The sequence below is a fragment of the Mustela nigripes genome, chromosome X, assembly GCF_022355385.1.
Source record: "Mustela nigripes isolate SB6536 chromosome X, MUSNIG.SB6536, whole genome shotgun sequence".
Classification (NCBI taxonomy): Eukaryota; Metazoa; Chordata; class Mammalia; order Carnivora; family Mustelidae; genus Mustela; species Mustela nigripes.
In genome coordinates this window covers 60,600,859-60,619,538 of record NC_081575.1, presented here as the reverse complement: position 1 = coordinate 60,619,538, position 18,680 = coordinate 60,600,859, and the positions used below count along the sequence as shown (strand labels likewise).

At 34.3% G+C, this 18,680-nt stretch overlaps 1 protein-coding gene and 1 pseudogene across 1 annotated transcript in view; one reads left to right on the top strand and one right to left on the bottom strand.

Annotated features, from left to right (window-relative positions):
- BRWD3 (bromodomain and WD repeat domain containing 3) overlaps positions 1 to 18,680 on the bottom strand; it is a 218,871-nt gene that overhangs the window by 74,925 nt on the left and 125,266 nt on the right. The window contains exons 18-24 of the mRNA XM_059385220.1: positions 10,788 to 10,955; positions 8,607 to 8,790; positions 7,211 to 7,304; positions 5,150 to 5,299; positions 3,575 to 3,651; positions 2,823 to 2,991; positions 1,835 to 1,948 (exon numbers count right to left, since the gene is read on the bottom strand). Of these exons, the coding sequence (XP_059241203.1) occupies positions 1,835 to 1,948; positions 2,823 to 2,991; positions 3,575 to 3,651; positions 5,150 to 5,299; positions 7,211 to 7,304; positions 8,607 to 8,790; positions 10,788 to 10,955 (956 nt within the window). The remainder of the gene's footprint in view (positions 1 to 1,834; positions 1,949 to 2,822; positions 2,992 to 3,574; positions 3,652 to 5,149; positions 5,300 to 7,210; positions 7,305 to 8,606; positions 8,791 to 10,787; positions 10,956 to 18,680) is intronic.
- Positions 9,870 to 9,966, top strand: LOC132007934 (U6 spliceosomal RNA; annotated as a pseudogene).

The window sequence follows — 18,680 nt, the reverse complement described above, 5'->3', positions numbered from 1 at the left end:
GAGGGTTACCAGGGGGAATAGGGAAGGAAGAGGGTGGTGGGGTTATAAACATTGGGGAGGGTATGTGCTATGGTGAGTGCTGTTAAGTGTGTAAACCTGGCAGTCACAGACCTGTACCCCGGGGCTAATAATACATTATATGTTATTTTAAAAAAATAAAGCACCAAGCCAGCTAAAAATCAGCCTTGTTTTTAAATATTTCTTGAATAAATGAAAATAATTTTTCTCTGAAAAAAAAAAAAAGAGACTACTTGATCACTATGTCTGGTATAAGATATCTATAAATGTCAGTTACAGAGGCATTTGGTGGAATTCTTATTGGTCCCATGGCTTTTAAATCCATTTGCAAAGTTTTTCCCCTTTTTGATTATGATGACAATATTACTTTCCTATTATTAGTCTTAAATTAAAAACTGCAAACATTTATTCAATCAGAAATGAATGACTATCAATATATCAGAGAACATACAAGATAATTTTAGTTAAAGTATTGCAATTATTACCATAATTTTCAAACAGAAAATGAAAATTTTCTCACAAGATAGAATTTAAATCAATTATTGACTGACCACTGACCAGCGTGTTCCATCACGCTTAGCAGGAAGGACTTACAAAATAATATTCTTCTAATCACTGAAAGGGGTAATTGTCCTACAGTAGGCATTCTATCAGGTTGATCATGGGCTTTTTTTTAAAGGACTCAAAATACAACTTTATTATTTTAATTTAATTTATTTTAATTTTTTAATTTATTTTATTTTCAAAATACCACTTTATTTATTAGGACTCAAAATACCACTTTAATCTTACTAAGTTGCAATTAGGCTAAAAATAAATACAATTATTTTCATGAGTTCATTAGCCAATCAATTTATTTAAATAGTCTCTGAGCATCTATTATTTTGGAGATTCTATGCTAAATACTACAAGTGAAATCATTTAAAGCATGAAGTTGAATAGAAATCAAAATGGCTATGTAAAGCAAAATAAGTCAATCAGAGAAAGACAATTATCGTATGATCTCGCTGATATGTAGAATTTGAGAAACAAGGCAAGGACTATAGGGAAAGAGAGGAAAAACAGAAACAAGATGAAACCAGTGAGGGAGACAAACCTTAAGAGACTCTTCATCTCAGGAAACAAACTGAGGGTTGCTGGAGTTGGGGAATGGCAATGGGAGGGATGGGGTGGCTGGGTAATGGACAGCGGGGAGGGTATGTGCTATGGAAGCACTGTGAACTGTGTAAGACTGATGAATCACAGACCTGTACCCCTGAAACAATACATTATATGTTAATAATAAAAAAAGAAATCAAAATGACTTCAGTAATGCTTCAGTGAAGCTAGATTTTAAAGTAACCTTTTACAACTCTTTTGCAAACCTCCCTTCCTCCCTTCTTAACCTTTTGTTTCAGGAACCTGTTACCACCCTAAAGATATGACAAAACAGCTGGTAGAAAGTACACAATTCCTATCAAAACTGGTTTGATTTTATATTTCCCTAAACACCCCTATCCCCTTCTTCTAGTGAAACTGCAGTTTTTGAAGGCCATAGCCTGCTGTAGCTGCCTTTGCCTGGGAAGGTTAATAAAGCTACTGTTCCTCTTTGCCCAAACTCTGTCTTCAAGTTATATGTTTCTGAAGTACAGAGGTAGGTTTTTGACAACATTAAGGATATAAAAATTATTAAGATTCCATCCATATATAACAGAGGTGGGCAGTAGACAGTGTACATATAACTATAATAGAATTGAGAATATAAATGCCCTAAGACTGACTAAAGTGAGTGTTCTTGAGGTTCTAAGGGAAAAAGATTATAACAGGTAACAATTACCTCATCTCCCATCTGTGGGACAAATGGGGAACGTCGTGGTATGGTATCCAAAATCCACTGAGGGGCAAACCATTCTTCATTGGGTTCACCTGCCATAGAAAGCAGTCCTCCTTTCTAAAATATAGTTCACAAATATATAAACCATAAATATATGAATAGTAGTATGAAAAATAACAGAATGTTAAAAAAAATCATGTTATAATAAAACCTAAAATATACAAATTTTAAACATTTCATTTATCAATTACAATTATGTACAATCTTGTACCAATAAAATAGTCAAGTGAATTCTTTAATATTTGCTCAATTTTGGCTGACAGATAATAATATGACATTATATACTATGTAAGAACCACAAATTTTCAAGTCCCCAAAATACCATGTGAATTTGAGTGTAAGTAACACGGGATCTTTTTGCCAATAAAATGGTGACAAGAAGATAATTCTACTAAAGCAACAGGATACTGGATACCTGATACATTGTATATATGTACAATATGTACATAGCTAATTTTTAAAATAATATTTAAATAACTGTGTGGATTAAGTCTTTACCTGAAATTATAGTGAGGAAGAGAAACCATCATTGGGATGAAATAAAAACATATAAAGAAATGGAAGAACCCCTATAAGATTTATTATACCCTTCCATTTTAAAAGTCAAAAATGTATAGAAATTTATGACCAGAAACATGACAAGAATAACTTTTTTATACTACAGTAGCTTATTATTTAAAACTCAACTATATTTTAAAAAGTAATTATCAATATTTTAATTTAACAATAACTAAATAATAATGTAGATATTCTAGCCTCTACTTTTGATAACAAAAAAATTAAAACATCTTTTTATTTTAAAGTCATTTTAAACAGTTTTACTCATTTGCTCAGATGGAATGTTATTTTTAGAGAAAAGTTAAGTGTTACTATTTTTCAAGTGTCAAAGGCAAAAACAAAAACAACAGAAACAACTTATAAATTTACAAACCTTCTTTCTAGTTTGTTTAGGTTTCTTTTGCCTTTCTTCTAGTGACTTCAAGTTCTCTTCCTCCGAGCTGCTGCATATTTTCCGTGTTGCCTGTCTGGTTTGTCTTTTTGGAGGTTGCAAATTTATTCCAGCATCTGCTGTCCAATCAGAATATTCACTTGATGAATCACTATAAATATATCAAAATTATGAATATATAAGTTTAGGAAAGGAATACTTTGTCTCCTAATTTAAAGATGATCATTTTGTAATAAAACAGCATTATAAAAGACATGACTTGATTTTGTTCTAACTGAACAGAAAAAATATCAATACAGATTTTAGATAATTAAGTGATTTCAGTGAAAACCTTCTTGGATAAAGTATAATGGTTAGTTTCCCATAAAAGAATTTAAAATTCAAAATTCCTGTCCAAGTAACAAAAGCCTCTTTAAATAAAGATGCCCCTAATCCCTAGAAATGTTAAATGTAGCTGTTTTAAAACTCAACTAAATAAATATAGCCTGCTAAGATGCAGAATCTTGGATTTACAAAGCATCTTATTTTACAAATGAGGAAACTAAAGCCCATAGTGACATGCCCAAAAAGATACTGGTAGAATCAGGATGAAAGAAGTCTCTGAATATCCAACCCAGTACTCTTTCTACTATAAAATACTATTTTAACTCTGGTTTTACCAAATTCCTCCTAGAACATAATTTCACATTAAAATGGTCAGATAATTTTGACCAAATCAAAACCATTAAAACTACCTGGAAGAACTTTCACTTTGCCATTCAATAACAGGATCCTCTACAGAAGCATCACTTGTGCCAATTGTTTCATCTTCCTGCAACAAGGAACCAGCAGTTGAGATATATGGTTATTAACTAGCATATTATTAATTAGCACATACTACCTATTTTATAACACTTTTTGTATTTCCTCTAACCAAAACAACAATCCAGGTAAAATGAACATAATTAGGGGCACCTGGCTCAGGAGGTTGAATGTCCGACTCGGTTTTGGCTCAGGTCATGATCTCATGGTGGTGGGATTGAGCTACACGTCAGGCTCTGCACTCAGTGGTGAGTCTACTTGAGATTTTCACTCTCCTCTCCCCCTGAACCTTTCCCCACTCTCCCTTTCTCTCTCTCTAATAAATAAATAAATAAATTTTAAAAAATAATCATTTTTCTACATCTATCTATAACTCACAATTAAGCCTACCAGGTATTTAAAACCTTCTAACATCTACTATCTTATTGATATGGGACATCTTTTATTACTTCAAAGACTGAACAGACTCCTTAAGGTTCCCAGATATAATCCTCTTAAATATTAAAACCATTGCTTAAAAAAATATATCTGTATGCCTCTGCCAAGTTAATGTAATTACTCTTCATAAAATAATCTTTTTATTACGTAAAACTTCAAACATTCCAAAGTAGAGGGAATAAATTACTCTTGTGTACACAATCTCCAGTATAGACAATAACTCACTGCCTATCATGTTTTATCTGTACCATCACCAACTGCCTCATACCCAAGAGATTATTTCAAAGTAAATCCTTACCAAAAAAAGCATTTTAACTATAAACATTTAATAAGATTATGATTCTTTTTAAACAGAAAACCATACCACTATTATGACCTTAGAAAGGAAATAGTCTTCAATACCTGACTATTCCTTTTAGTTCAAGATTTTCACAGGTGAAGGAGAAGAGGAAGGACATCATAGGTAAGAATTAAAGAGCTGTGAATGCTGGAAGAATAATAGGAGGGCCATATATTATCAATGAATAATTAAGCCCACATTATCCACTTAATAATGAAAGTTGTTAAGAGAACAAAAGGAAAGGACTGGAGAAGAGAAGAAAAGAATTGGTAAACTCTATTCTATTACCATAAAAATGTAGGTCTGAAAAAAGCCATCACTTCATAATCTCCATACTAATGAAGTCAACAATAACGGAAAATGTGCCTTTCTGCTGATTACACAGTAAACCAGTTCCGGGACTGTAAATTAGTTATTATTGTTTATATTCTACTTCTTATTTATGGGCAGATTTCCTTTCACTCTTTTCTCATTGTCCCAAAGTTAAACTTACTGGCATATTTGATACTCTCAAACAAGATAGTATCTTAGGTATAAATCAGAGAAGATACCTAAAGGAATTCAATGTAATGTTCAAATTTGCCTATTAAATACCTTAATAATGGAAAATCTTAAAAGAAAATCATTAAAATTAGTTTCTATTAAAATCACTATTAAAAGTAAACCCAAGGTAATGATACTAACTGGTAAACAAAAAATTACACTGAGTAAATAATTGCAGATATCTAACCTCTGAGGAGCTGTCTGAGTCTTCCTGTACACCTGAATTTTGACACGATGCTTGTGAATTATGCTCTATGTTGGACCGTGTTTGGTAAGTATGTTGACGTTTGCGCTGTGTCCTCCGTAAAGACCGCCCACAGCTAGGCTGATAATCAGTCTATAAAACAGAAAGAAAATTTCGAAAAATGAAAGGCCTGGAGTGCCTGGGTGGCTCAGATGGTTACGTGACTGCCTTTGGCTCAGCTCATAATCTCAAGGTCCTGGGATCGATCCCCATATTGGGCTCCCTGCTCAGTGCAGAGCCTGCTTCTCCACCTTTCTCTGCTATTTCCTCTGCTTGTGCTCTCTGGTTCTATCCCTCTGTCAAATAAATAAAATAAAAATCTAAAAAGAAATGAAAGGCTCAATGAACAAACACAAATATATAAAGCAAATAATTTGGGTGGGGGAGGGGAAAGGGATAGGTAAAATAATTAGGAATAAATCCCCAAAAAGAAAATATAAGATATATCTATATATATTTCAGCTATTTTCATTAATATTTATTACTCTCCTATTTCAAAAATTTTGTGATCAAATTAAAGAGTGTGCTGAAAGTTTGGGCTGCAAGAATGGGCCCACTCAGAATTTACATATACTGTATTACTCACAATTTATTGCAAGATAAAGCAAGATACATATACCATACCTATGTATATGTAATTCTTAATATAATATGTACTTCTTTGTTCATTAAAAAAACTACATTTAATAAACTGATAAAATATTTAATTTTTAACAACTTAAAGCAAAAACTATTTTCTTCTAACCTTTGCAAGTATAAAATATTAATGATATTACCTTATGTTAAACTTACAACCATAGCATGCTATCAGGAGTAAACAAGTTTAAAAGTCATAAATAAATCAGTAACAAGGACTAGTTTCTTGCCCCATATGTAAATATTTCTCATTTTTGATATGAATAAAAATGTTTATAGACCCAACAACCCTGTTTATTATTAGTAGTCTCTCAGACAATTATGATATTTGAAAAATCAGCTTAGCAGGAGAAAATAATATAAATCATAGATCTGAGTCATTCAAAATGTCTAAGAAAATAACATTAGAGAGAACATCAAATAAGCTACCAAACCTCAACAGAAATTAAGAAAGTGGGCATCAAAACGATCTAAGGATATTTAAAGATATTCATAAGATACTTACCTAAAACTGTGTTTATCAATACTGAAAAAAAAACATTTAAAATTCAGTGCCCATTGCCTAGATTTCTTTAATAAAATTAAAATCACCTAGACTCTCCAAATTACCATACTTTTTAGGAGTTACAGTTAGATCTGGGAATAAGAATATACATCGTTATGCAACTAGTTTGTTCGATCTCAGAATACTAGTAAGGGGTTTACTATGTACCTAATGAAGTATAGGAATCTGACTCCCTGCCTAGCTGTTTCTACTGGGAGTATGAATCTTCCCAATGTATAGATCAGATTGTGCTTCTATATGATTAGGTAGGCAAAGAGTGGGCCTTTCTGTAAAGGGTCAGAGTGTAAATGGTTTTGGCTCTGCAGGTCATATGATCTCTGTTATAACTACTCAACTCTATAGTGTGAAATCAGCCATAGATAATATGTTAATTAGTAAGTGTGGCTGTGTTCCAATAAAACTTTTATTAACAGGAATAGGCTATAGACTAGATTTAGACCATGCATAGTAGTTTGTCAACCTCTGACCTAGGATCTAAACATTTATTTTATACTGTGATTAGTGACCAGCCAACAATTTTAAGGTTTTACTCTAACCATATGAAGATGTTATTTTAATACAAATGTTTTATACCTACAATGACCACATGTCCTAAATTTTGGAGGACAGTCCTGACTTTGAGTGATTTTATTTTTATTAATAATTGCCATATATTTCAATTTCAGGATTAAAAAACAGGTTATCCATACATGTAGTTAGCTAGCAAAATAGCCCCTTAATACATAATTGCTACCTTCGAAAAACCCAGTATCTGCAAATATTTACAAGTAGTGTAACCCAATGGACTGTAAAACTAAACTTACCCTTTGGGTAGTATAAGATGGCTTTTTCTTCTTTTCAACTGTATAAAGACTGATTTCTATGTCACCTTTTGCAGTTCGACATTCTTCCTGAACCCTAATAACAAAGGTCAAAGTGACAGAAAATCATAAAAATAAAACCAACAGTCTAAAGGTCAGATAACAAAAATACCTTCAAATGTAAAATTTTCCATTTTAACTATTTTTAGGTGTATGTTAATGACATTTACAAAGTTGTGTAACCACCATCACCACTCTTTCCAAAACTTTTTCATCACTCCAAACTTTGTAACCATTAAGCAGTAACTCTCAATTTTTCCTTCTATCAGTCCTTATTAACCTCTAATAAACTTTATGTCTCTATAAATTTGCTTTCTCTATATATATCATATAAGTGGAATCATATGCTGTTTTTACTATTTATCCACGTGAGAGCAGTTATTAGAACTTCATTCTTTTTTATGACTGAGCAATATTCCATTTTATGTATATATCACATTTTGTTTATCCATCCATTTGAGGACAGACACTGGAGTTATTTCTACTGTTCTGGTATTGTGAATAATACAGCAATGAACATTGGCATACAAGTATCTATTTGACTTCCTTAATTGTACTTTAATGTTGTGAGTAAAGAATTATTTCAAACTCCTCTACTGCTAAGACTTCATAAATTACCTATGTTTCCCTAAGAAAAGGCAAAACTAAATCATGTTTGATGCCTGTTGGATGAGAGGGTAAAAGGATTGGGAAAGGAAATAGCATTATTAAGAGATTTTTGTATGTTCTCTGTCAAATGTCCTTTTTCTTTACTAAGTCTATTTCCAGCCTCTGTGGATTATCTGTTAGGATTTATAAATAAGAATAGGTATTCTAAATACCTATAAATAAGAATAGGTATTCTAAATTAAAAATTCATCCTAATAAATTCCTTTCATACAAGGACATCTACTTAAAGGGCATTTCAAAATATGCCTTAAGCACTGGGGTCTACAACATATCTATGCTGCATTCCCAAACTATTCCAATATCAAAGTGATGGCCTTTTTCCTCAGAACCACTGCTGAATTTTGGGTCTATATACCAAGGACATATTTAATAACATATGGTCTCATATTCTTACTTAATACTATTTGTATTTTTATGTTCTAACCTAGACTATAAACTCATGGAAAACAAACAATGTTTTTCATTTTTCAGTATTTCCCAAACCATTTAGTACAGAGCCAAGTAAATAAAAAATAATCATTAAATAGTTGTTATGGAATGAACTAACTGGAATAATATAGAAAAACTAATACAAATCTCAGCTTGATTAAAATATACCTTAGTTATTAAAATTTCCTAACTAAACAATAAAGTTCTCAATTTTCTTATCAATGCTATCTTATTGACTCACCTGCTAACTCCACTATTTAGTTCATTGACCACCACCCTTCTGCTCCATGCCATGAGATCTCGTTCAGTGGCCATCTGGCTTCGAGGAGCATTGTTATGCATTTGTCGGACACCTTCAATCTGACCACTGCGTCGAAGCCCAATATTTGGGGATGAATATATGTCCATATTTGGACTTCTCAGAGCTAAAATAAAAAGAAAGGTACCACTTTCTCTGAGTAAAGGCACAAATTTTTAGAGATCAGTACTTCAGAATAGGAAAGTCTAAGATGGTACTTCTAGACAATATTGCTATATTTTTGTTCTACATTTTCTGTACCACCCTGAATAAAGTAAGGCACTAAATAATTGTTTAAAGTTTCTATCACTCTTTTAAATTTTTTCAAAGTACATTCATATCTGTCATCTAGTAAATACTGAGGAAATACAAAAAGTATATTTAATATGATTTGGTAGATTCACAAATGTTTAATAGTACTATTTCAGAAAGCAGCTTTTAATCTAAATCCTGCATTAAGCCCATGAAAAGGTCTATGAATAAAATTTCAATAGGATTTTGAATATAGTAATAAGAGAAAAAATATAAGCAAAAAATATTTTTTACTATCAAAATTTCATTTTCAAAACTGGTAAGCAATGAAAGAAAGGGGAAATAAAGTAATGAAACCTTTTTTAAGCACCTAGACATTCTCTGTTAATTTATTTTGTTGTATTTGCAAATAAAATAAAAATGGAAATTGCATGATTCACTCAACTGTTAAAATAAGCACTCAGGAAAAACAATAAAAATAAACATTGGAAACAAAAGTCAGTGGGGTCGCTTTTACTATGGCATTTCAAATCTATCAACAGAAATCTAGTATTGAGGGTAGAGCTGAATGTGGATTTCATTAATGAATCTCTAAATCAGGGTTCTAAGAAAGTTTTATGTCAAGAAACAAAAAGGGCCTGGTTATGTAGGATTATCAGCTCACTTCTTGTTTTGTTCCAGGTTAAGGAAAGCCAATCTGAGTTAGATGCTCCTTGGGTGAACAAAGAATGTTTTTATTTTAATTTTATGGGATACTTAAGAATCAGGAAATGAGTATAATACCTTGTGAATCATGTCTAATTTAAATTGTTTTATTCAATTCTTGGACTCCAAAAGCTATGATACCCAAATAAACCCCAATTTATATGAATGTAAAAAGAAACACATGCCAAAATCCCTTAAGATGGCATTTTGGAATACAACTAATAGTTCTTGATAAAAGTAAAATTGATGGTGCTCACTTTGGCAGCACTTATATTGAAATGATACAAAAAAGATTAGCATGGCCCCTGAGGATGACAGGCAAATTCATGAAGTATTCCATCATTAAAAGAAAAAAAGTAAAACTGACAGAAGCTAAGATTTATATAAAATTCAGATATATAGGGCACCTGGGTACCTCAGTTGGTTGGGCGTCTGCCTTCAGCTTGGGTCATGATCCTAGAGTCCCAGGATCAAGTCCTGCACTGGGCTCCCTGCTCAGCAAGGGAGTCTGCTTCTCCATTTGGCCCTCCCACCTCTCGTGCTTTCTCTCTCACTCATTCTTTCTCAAATAAATAAATAAAATCTTTAAAAGATTCAGATGGACAGTCACATTTCATGTAAAGTGAAGAAAAGATACAATAAATTAGAATACTGCTAGTATTTAAACTGTTGTGAAAATCAATCCACAAGTTGCATCTGTATTTCCTATGAATAGGGCTTATCTTCCAGTGTATTTTTGTAAATTCAAGAGTTGAAGGAGATACTGTTGCCTTTTTTTTTTTCTTCAACAAAGGTGGATAAAATTTTTCTTAGTTATTTTTACATTCAAGTGGTTTTAATTTTGAAAACATTATAGGTTGGTTCTTCTTTTACAAAAATCATGTACTTACTACAGTACCTCATTTACTATAACAAAAGTGAAGACTGAAAATACATTCTTGAGTTAAGAGAAAACAGTATATTAAAATATACCACCCATATTTCATGAGATACATTAAGACCTTTAGCCACAAATGACATGAGATTATGGCAATTCAGTGTATTTGATATCACAATTTTAAATTAATAAAAATGTTCTTATTTAAAAACCTAAAATGTTCCTTACATGTGATTACTTAGTGCAAATAAAATGAATAAAGTATATCTATCACATATATACATACTTACCACCATTAGCAGAATATGATCTATTAACTGGAAAATGTGGAACATCTCCTTCATTAATTAGTCTAAGATCTTGTTCTCTCTGTAGCTCCCTGATTATCCCATCAAGAATGCTTTCGTCTTGGTCATTGGTTTGTTGTCCAATTACTTGTTCTACCACCTCACCATCACCTTAATGAGACCAAAGATATAAAGCCACAAAATTTTAAATAACCTAAATGGAGTAAAACAATATAGTAAATACAGTAAAAACAAACTTAATCTATAACTTTTTAGATAAATACTAAAAATAAGATTAAAATGAAAATAAAACATATATCAAACAGTACTTATAAAGAACTTTTAAATTTTAATTTAATTTTTTCAGTGTTCCAAGATTCACTGTTTATGCACCACACATTGCTCCATGCAATATGTGCCCTCCTTAATATGCACCACAAGGCTCACCCATCCCCCCCCCCCCCTAAAACCCCCGGTTTGTTTCTCAGAGTCCACAGTCTCTCATGGTTTGTCTCCCCCTCTAATTTCCCCCAATTCACTTTTCCCTTCCTTCTCCTAATGTCCTCCATGTTATTCCTTATGGTCCACAAGTAAGTGAAACCATATAATTGACTTTCTCTGCTTGACTTATTTCACTCAGCATAATCTCCTCCAGTCCCCTCCATGTTGATACAAAAGTTGGGTATTCATCCTTTCTGATGGCTGAGTAATATTCCATTGTATGTATGGACCATATCTTATTTATCCATTTGTCTGTTGAAGGGCATCTTGGCTCTTTCCAGTTTGGAGATTGTGGGCACGGCTGCTATGAACATTGGGGTACCTATGGCCTTTCTTTTCACTATATCTATATCTTTGGGGTAAATACCCAGTAGTGCAATTGCAGGGTAATATGGAAGCTCTAATTTTAATTTTTTGAGGAATCTTCACACTGTTTTCCGAAGTGGCTATACCAACTTCCATTCCCACCAACAGTGGAAGAGAGTTCCCCTTTCTCCACATCCTCTCCAACATTTGTTGTTTCCTGTCTTGTTAATCTTTGCTATTCTAACTGGTGTAAGGTGGTATCTCAATGTGGTTTTGATTTGAATTTCCCTGATGGCTAGTGATGATGCACATTTTTTCATGTGTCTGTTAGCCATTTGTATGTCTTCTTTGGAGAAGTGTCTGTTCATGTCTTCTACCCATTTTTTGACGTGATTATCTGGTGTGTGTGCGTTGAGTTTGAGAAGTTCTCTATAGATCTTGGATATCAGCCCTTTATCTGTAGTGTCATTTACAAATATCTTCTCCCATTCCGTGAGTTGCCTCTTTGTTTTATTGACAGTTTCCTTTGCTGTGCAGAAGATTTTTATCTTGGCATAGTCCCAAAATTTCATTTTCACTTTTGTTTCCCTCGCCTTTGGAGACGTGTCTTGAAAGCACTTGCTGTAGCCAATGCCGAAGGGCTGACTGCCTATGTTCTCCTCTAGGATTTTGATGGATTCCTGTCTCATGTTGATGTCTTTCATCTATTTTGAGTTTATCTTTGTTTATGGTATAAGAGAATGGCCGAGTTTCATTCTTCTATACATAGCTGTCCAATTTTCTCAGCACCATTTATTGAAGAGACTGTCTTTTTTCCACTGTATATTTTTCCTGCTTTGTCGAAGATTACCTGACCATAGATTTGAAGAACTTTTAAACTGTTTGCTAGGTCAGTTTGTGTGTATGTATGATGTAACAAATATCCCCAAATTAGCCATTATTAGGAAGGTCTTAAGGAATAATTATTAAATTATGAATTTCCAAATGTACTTTTTTGATGAAATATTCCAAGCAGAAAGTCCAGAGTAAAGTTTAAAGTTCAACTACAGATATAGAAAATGTTCTGCATCATTCTTTCATGAGAATTTCCTTTCCGAAATAAATCAAAATGATTTATTTATTTCAAATACTATCTCTTTTGAAAACACCTCAGTATATTGATAATTACAGAAATTATTTCTATTTATACACTGAAACACAATGATGACATCTGAATACTTTATTTATTTCTATACTATTTTTTCTTTTAAAGATTTATATACCAGAGTGGGGAGGGAGAGGGGAGAGAAAGAGGGACAAAATCCACAAGCAGACCCTATGCTGAGTATGGAGCCACAGGGGGCTGGATTCTAGGTACCTTAGATCATGACTTGAGACAAAATCAAGAGTCAGATGCTCAATAAATTGAGCCACCCAGGCACCCTTATATTCTTTTTCTTAAATACATCTTAGACATGTTTTTCACCTTGTCCTCTAGGTGAAATGTGAAGATTATCTGCCCATCTCAGAGTGTGTCCCAGAGAGACAGGATACATGGAAAGACCTATATGAGAACAAAATAACTGGCAGCTGCCATTTCCCTCCCCATCAGCATAAGCACAGGGTCACCTATGGGAAACAGTATAGCACCAGAACTTACTACCTAAATTGCTTATACCACATCCTACCCCATTGTGCTCAGATGGAACTGACCTTCCACATCACACTTACCACAGTCCCAACACAACAGTTCTTTTCCCTCGGACCAGCCCAAACTCCTGCCAACACTGTATCTCCTGACCCAGGAGTTTTGCAGAACCTGGATTCCAGTGGCAGTGACAAAATACCCCATTTCACAAGCAGACCAGAGCACAAATAGTTAAAGCTGACCACAACAGGCCAAGGACCAAAACTGCTGAAAACAGGAAAAAACAGCATCTACAAAAGATGGGCCTAAAGAATAAAGTGGACAGCACACAACAGCAGAGTGCATGTACCACACGTTAGAAAAACTCACTGAAGTGCCAGGGCCTAGGGAAAAGGGGACACTACACTGAAGGGGACTGCAAGGATTTCTTCTTCAAAAGGTCAATACCCCCAAGAAGAGGAGACATAGCTGACTTTCCCAACACACAGAAACAGACACTGAGAGGCAAACAAAATGAGAAGTCAGAGGAACTTCTCCCAAATGAAGAAAGAGGACAAAGCCACAGCAAGAGGTCTAAGCAAAACAGATATAAGTAACATGTTTGACAGAGAATTTAAAGTAATGATTATAAAGATACATACTGGACTTGAGAAAAGAGTGGAAAACATAAGTGAGACACTTAAAAGATAAGGAATAATATGCCAGAGATAAAGGATTCAATAAACAAAATGAAAAATACACTTAACAGAATGAGCAGCAGTCTGGAAGAAGCAGAGGAACAAATCAATGACCTAGATGACAATAATGGAAAGTAATCAAGCTAAACAAAAGAGAGAAAAAAGAATTAGGTAAAAGAATTATGGAGGTCAGTGACTCCATCAAACATAATAAAATTCATATTATGGGAGTCCTAGAAGAAAGAAAGAAAGGGAGAAAAGAGGGCAGAGAATATATTAGAAGAATTAATAGCTGAATACTTCCCTAATCTGGGGGAGGAAACAGAAACCCAGATCCGGGAGACACAGAGAACCTCCAACAAAATAAAAAAAAAAAAAAAAAGCAGATCCACATAAAGACATATTATAATTAAAATGGAAAAATACAGTGATAAATAAAAAGAAAATTAAGTCAGCAAAACAAAAGAAGACAGTTTCACATAAGGGAAATCCCTTAAGGCTATCAGCAGAATTTTTCAGCAGAAATGTTACAACAAAAAGGGAATGCCATGATATACTCATAGTGCTGAATGGGGAAAATCTTCAGGCAAGAGTACTCTATCAAGCAAGGTTATTTCAGAATAGGAAAGCTAAAGAGTTTATCAGACAAATAAAAACTAATGGAGTTAATGACCAATAAATCAGCTCTGTAAGAAATATTAAAAAGAATCTTGAGTGGAAAGGAAAGACCATTAAGTGACAGTATCAAGTAGGAAATACAAAAGCAGTGAAAATGAATACTTCTGTAAGAAATCAGTCAAGGAAAACACAAAATAAAGGAACACCATATACCTAAAATGTGGGCAGTAAAGAATGGGTTGACTCTTAAATGACTTTCAACTTAATATAGATATCTAAAAGATGGTGGTGTAGTAGGTAGACCCTGGACTTGTCTCATTCCTCAAATACAACTAGACAACTATCAAATCACTCTGAATACCCAAGAAATAAACCTGAGGACTGACATAACAAACTCCACAAAGAGAGGGAGAGAAGAGGCACATCAAGAAAGATAGTTGAGTGTTGGGGCGCCTGGGTGGCTCAGTGGGTTAGGCCGCTGCCTTCGGCTCGGGTCATGATCGCAGGGTCCTGGGATCGAGCCCTGCATCGGGCTCCTCTGCTCAGCCGGGAGCCTGCTTCCTTCTCTCTCTCTCTGCCTGCCTCTCTGCCTGCTTGTGATCTCTCTCTGTCAAATAAATAAATAAAATCTTTAAAAAAAAAAGAAAGATAGTTGAGTGTGAAGACATGGTTTGGGGGAGAAACAGAATGGGTGCTCTGAGGAAAGGGAGTGTTGGTCACAGGGAAAGGTAGAAGAGTGAGGAGCACACAGGGAAATAGCAAGAACATTTCCCCAGTCACTGGCTGGGAAAATAAGAAGGGCTGATTTTGTGAGATTTTGCAACCAGCGGGGTTTGAAGATGGAGGTTTAAAAGTTGGTGGACCTGGCTGAGATAGAGCCCTGAGGGCACTGTGTTGCTCCTGGAGATTAGGTAGGCAAACAACCCTGGGGCAAACAGCATGAAAACTGCAACTGAAAAACACCAGGATACACTGGGAGAGATTATTTGCTCTTTTCAGAGTGCTTCTCTGAGAGCAGCAAGCAGAGACCCCTCTCCTGGGACAAAAGAGCTGGCTGGCACCACTTCCCTCCCCTGCCCCTCACATAAACATAAGCTACCTTCAGTAAACAGTAAAGTGCCAATGCTGGCTGCCCAACTTGCTTACACCAGGACCCACACCCTTGCACTCTGTCCTTCTAGGAAAAGATTGCCTCGGTCCTAGCACAGCAGGCCCCTTGCCCAGAAGACCAGCAGAAATCCCTGCACACACCACAACTCCTGAGCAAGGAGTTCTGCAAGGCTTCAGTTCTAGTAGAAGTACCACCAAGTCTCATTTAACAAGCAGAACAGAGCACACATAATTAAAACACACCACACTCTGGCCAAGGTACAAACACTGCCCACCACAGGCAAGGAAAACCTCTGAAGAGGAATGGTCTGAAGGACAGGGCAACTGAAACACAGCAGCAGAGTACACTCAGCACACACCAGAGACATTCCTTGAAGCACCAGGCCTTGGACACTTTATGACTTCTTCATAAACCCATAATTCTCAGGAGCAGGAAGCAATAACAGGCTTTTCTAACACAGAGAAGTAGACAGAGACTTGGAAAAAATGCCAAGATGGAGGAATTCAAACATAAGATAAGGTAATGGCCAGAGATTTAAGAAAAACAGAAATAAGTAATAGGAAGATGGAGAATTTGAAGCAACAGTCATAAGGATAATCACTGGGCTTGAGAAAAGCCTGGAAGACCTTGGGGAGGCCCTTAACCCAGAGATAAAAGGGTTAAAGAACTGTTAGAAACAAAGAATGCAGTAATTGAGATTCTAAACAAACTGGGTGCAATGAAGTTAATATAGACAGCTACATGCACAAGTGATTCTACATAAACCTAATGATAACCACAAATCAAAAAAACATTAATAGATAGGCAAAGAATAAAGAGAAAGGAATTCAAATACATTACCAAAGCAAATCAGCAAAACTTAAAGAAAGATAAGAGAGGATCAAGAAAAACCTTCAAAATAACCACAATACAAGTAATAAAATAGCAATACTACATATCTATCAATAATAACTTTGATGTAAATGTAAATGGACTAAATGCTCCAATCAAAAGACACAGGGTGACAGAATACACTTAAAAAAAAAAAGAGTTATCTATATACTATTTACTGGAGACTCACTTTAGACCTAAAGATAGATGCAGACTGAAAGTGAGGAGACCAAAAAACAATTATCATGCAAATGCATGTGAAAAGAAAGCTGTAGTAGCAATATTTACATCAGAAAATACAGATTTTGAAACAAAGACTATAACAAGAGACAAAGAAGGACTCTATATAATAACAAAGGGGACAATCTACTACAAAGAATGATTGTAAATATTTACACATCCAACATGGGAGCACTAAATACATAAAACAGTTAATAACAAACATAAAGGAACCAATCAATAATAATACAGCAATAGTAGGGAACTTTAATATACTACTTACATCTAAACATAATTAAGAAACAAACAATGACACAGTGCACCGGGTGGATTTAACAGATATATTTAGAACATCCCATCTTAAAACAGCAGAATACACCTTCCTTTCATATGCACACAGAACATTCTCCAGAAGAGATCAAATATTATGCCAGAAAGAGAGTCTCATCAAATTCAAAGAGATTTAAGTCATACCATGCATATTTTTAATGACAAAGCTATGAAAGTAGAAGTTTAACACAAGAAAAAATCTGGAAGACCACAAATACATGGAGGTTAAATAACATGCTACTAAACAATTAATGGATTAACCATGAAATGAATGAAGAAATACAAAAGTACATGGAAATAATGAAAATGAAAACACAATGGTCCAAAAGCTTTGGGATGTAGGAAAAATGGTTCTAAATGGGAACTTTATACCTATACAGGACTTACTCAAGAAGCAAGAAAAACATCAAAAAAACAACTTACCCTTATATCTAATGGAGTAACAAAAAATACTAAACTACCTAAAACTAGCAGAAGGTAGGAACTAACAAAAAGTAGAGCAGAAATAAATGACATAGAAACTAAAGAAACAGTAGAACAGATCAAAGAAACCAGGAGCTGTTTCTCTGAAAGATAAACAAATTTATAAACCTCTAGCCAGACTCATCAAAAAACAACCAAAAAAGACACAAATAAATAAAATAAGCATGGTGGTGGGTATTATGGAAGGCACATATTTCATGGAGCACTGGGTGTGGTGCATAAACAGTGAACTTTGAAACACTGAAAACAAACAAATTAATAAATAAATAAAATTGCTAAGGAAAGAGGAAAAATAGCAACCACACCACATAAGTACAATTAGAATATTATGAAAAACTATTCACCAATAACAACGTAGAAGAAATGGATAACTTCCTAGAAAAATACAAACTATGAAAGCAGAAGCTGGAAGAAATAGAAAATGTGAATAGACTGTCAGCGAGAAGGTTGAATCAGTAATCAAAAAACACCCAAAGAACAAAAGTCCAGGACGAGAAGGCTTCACAGGTGACTTCTACCAAACATTTAAAGAAGAGTTAATATCTATTCCTCTCAAAGTATTCCATAAAATAAAAGAGGAAGAAAAATTTCCAGAATTATTCTATGAGCCCAGAAATATCCTGATAAGTAAAAACATGCAAAAATCCTCAACAAAATACTAACAAACAGAATCCAGCAATCAAGTAGGATCTCCTTCTTGGCTGCAGTGGTGGTTCAGTATTCACAAATCAATCAATGTGATACATCACATTAATAAATGAAAGGATGACCTGGGGAATTCTACCAAACGTTCAAAGAAGAAATAACACCTATTCTCCTAAAGCTGTTTCAAAAAACTGATGCAGAAGGAAAACTTCCAGAATCTTTTTATGAAGCCAGCATTACCCTGATCCCCAAACCAGGCAAAGACCCCAAAACAAAGAATTTCAGACCAATATCACTGGTGAATAAGCATGCTAAGATTCTCAACAAGATCCTAGCAAATAGGATCTAACTGCACATTAAAAAGATTATCCACCATGACCAGGTGGGATTCATTCCAGGGTTACAAGGATGGTTCAACATTCACAAATCAATCAATGTGATAGAACAAATCAATAGAGAAGAGAGAAGAACCACATGGTCCTCTCAATTGATGCAGAAAAAGCATTTGA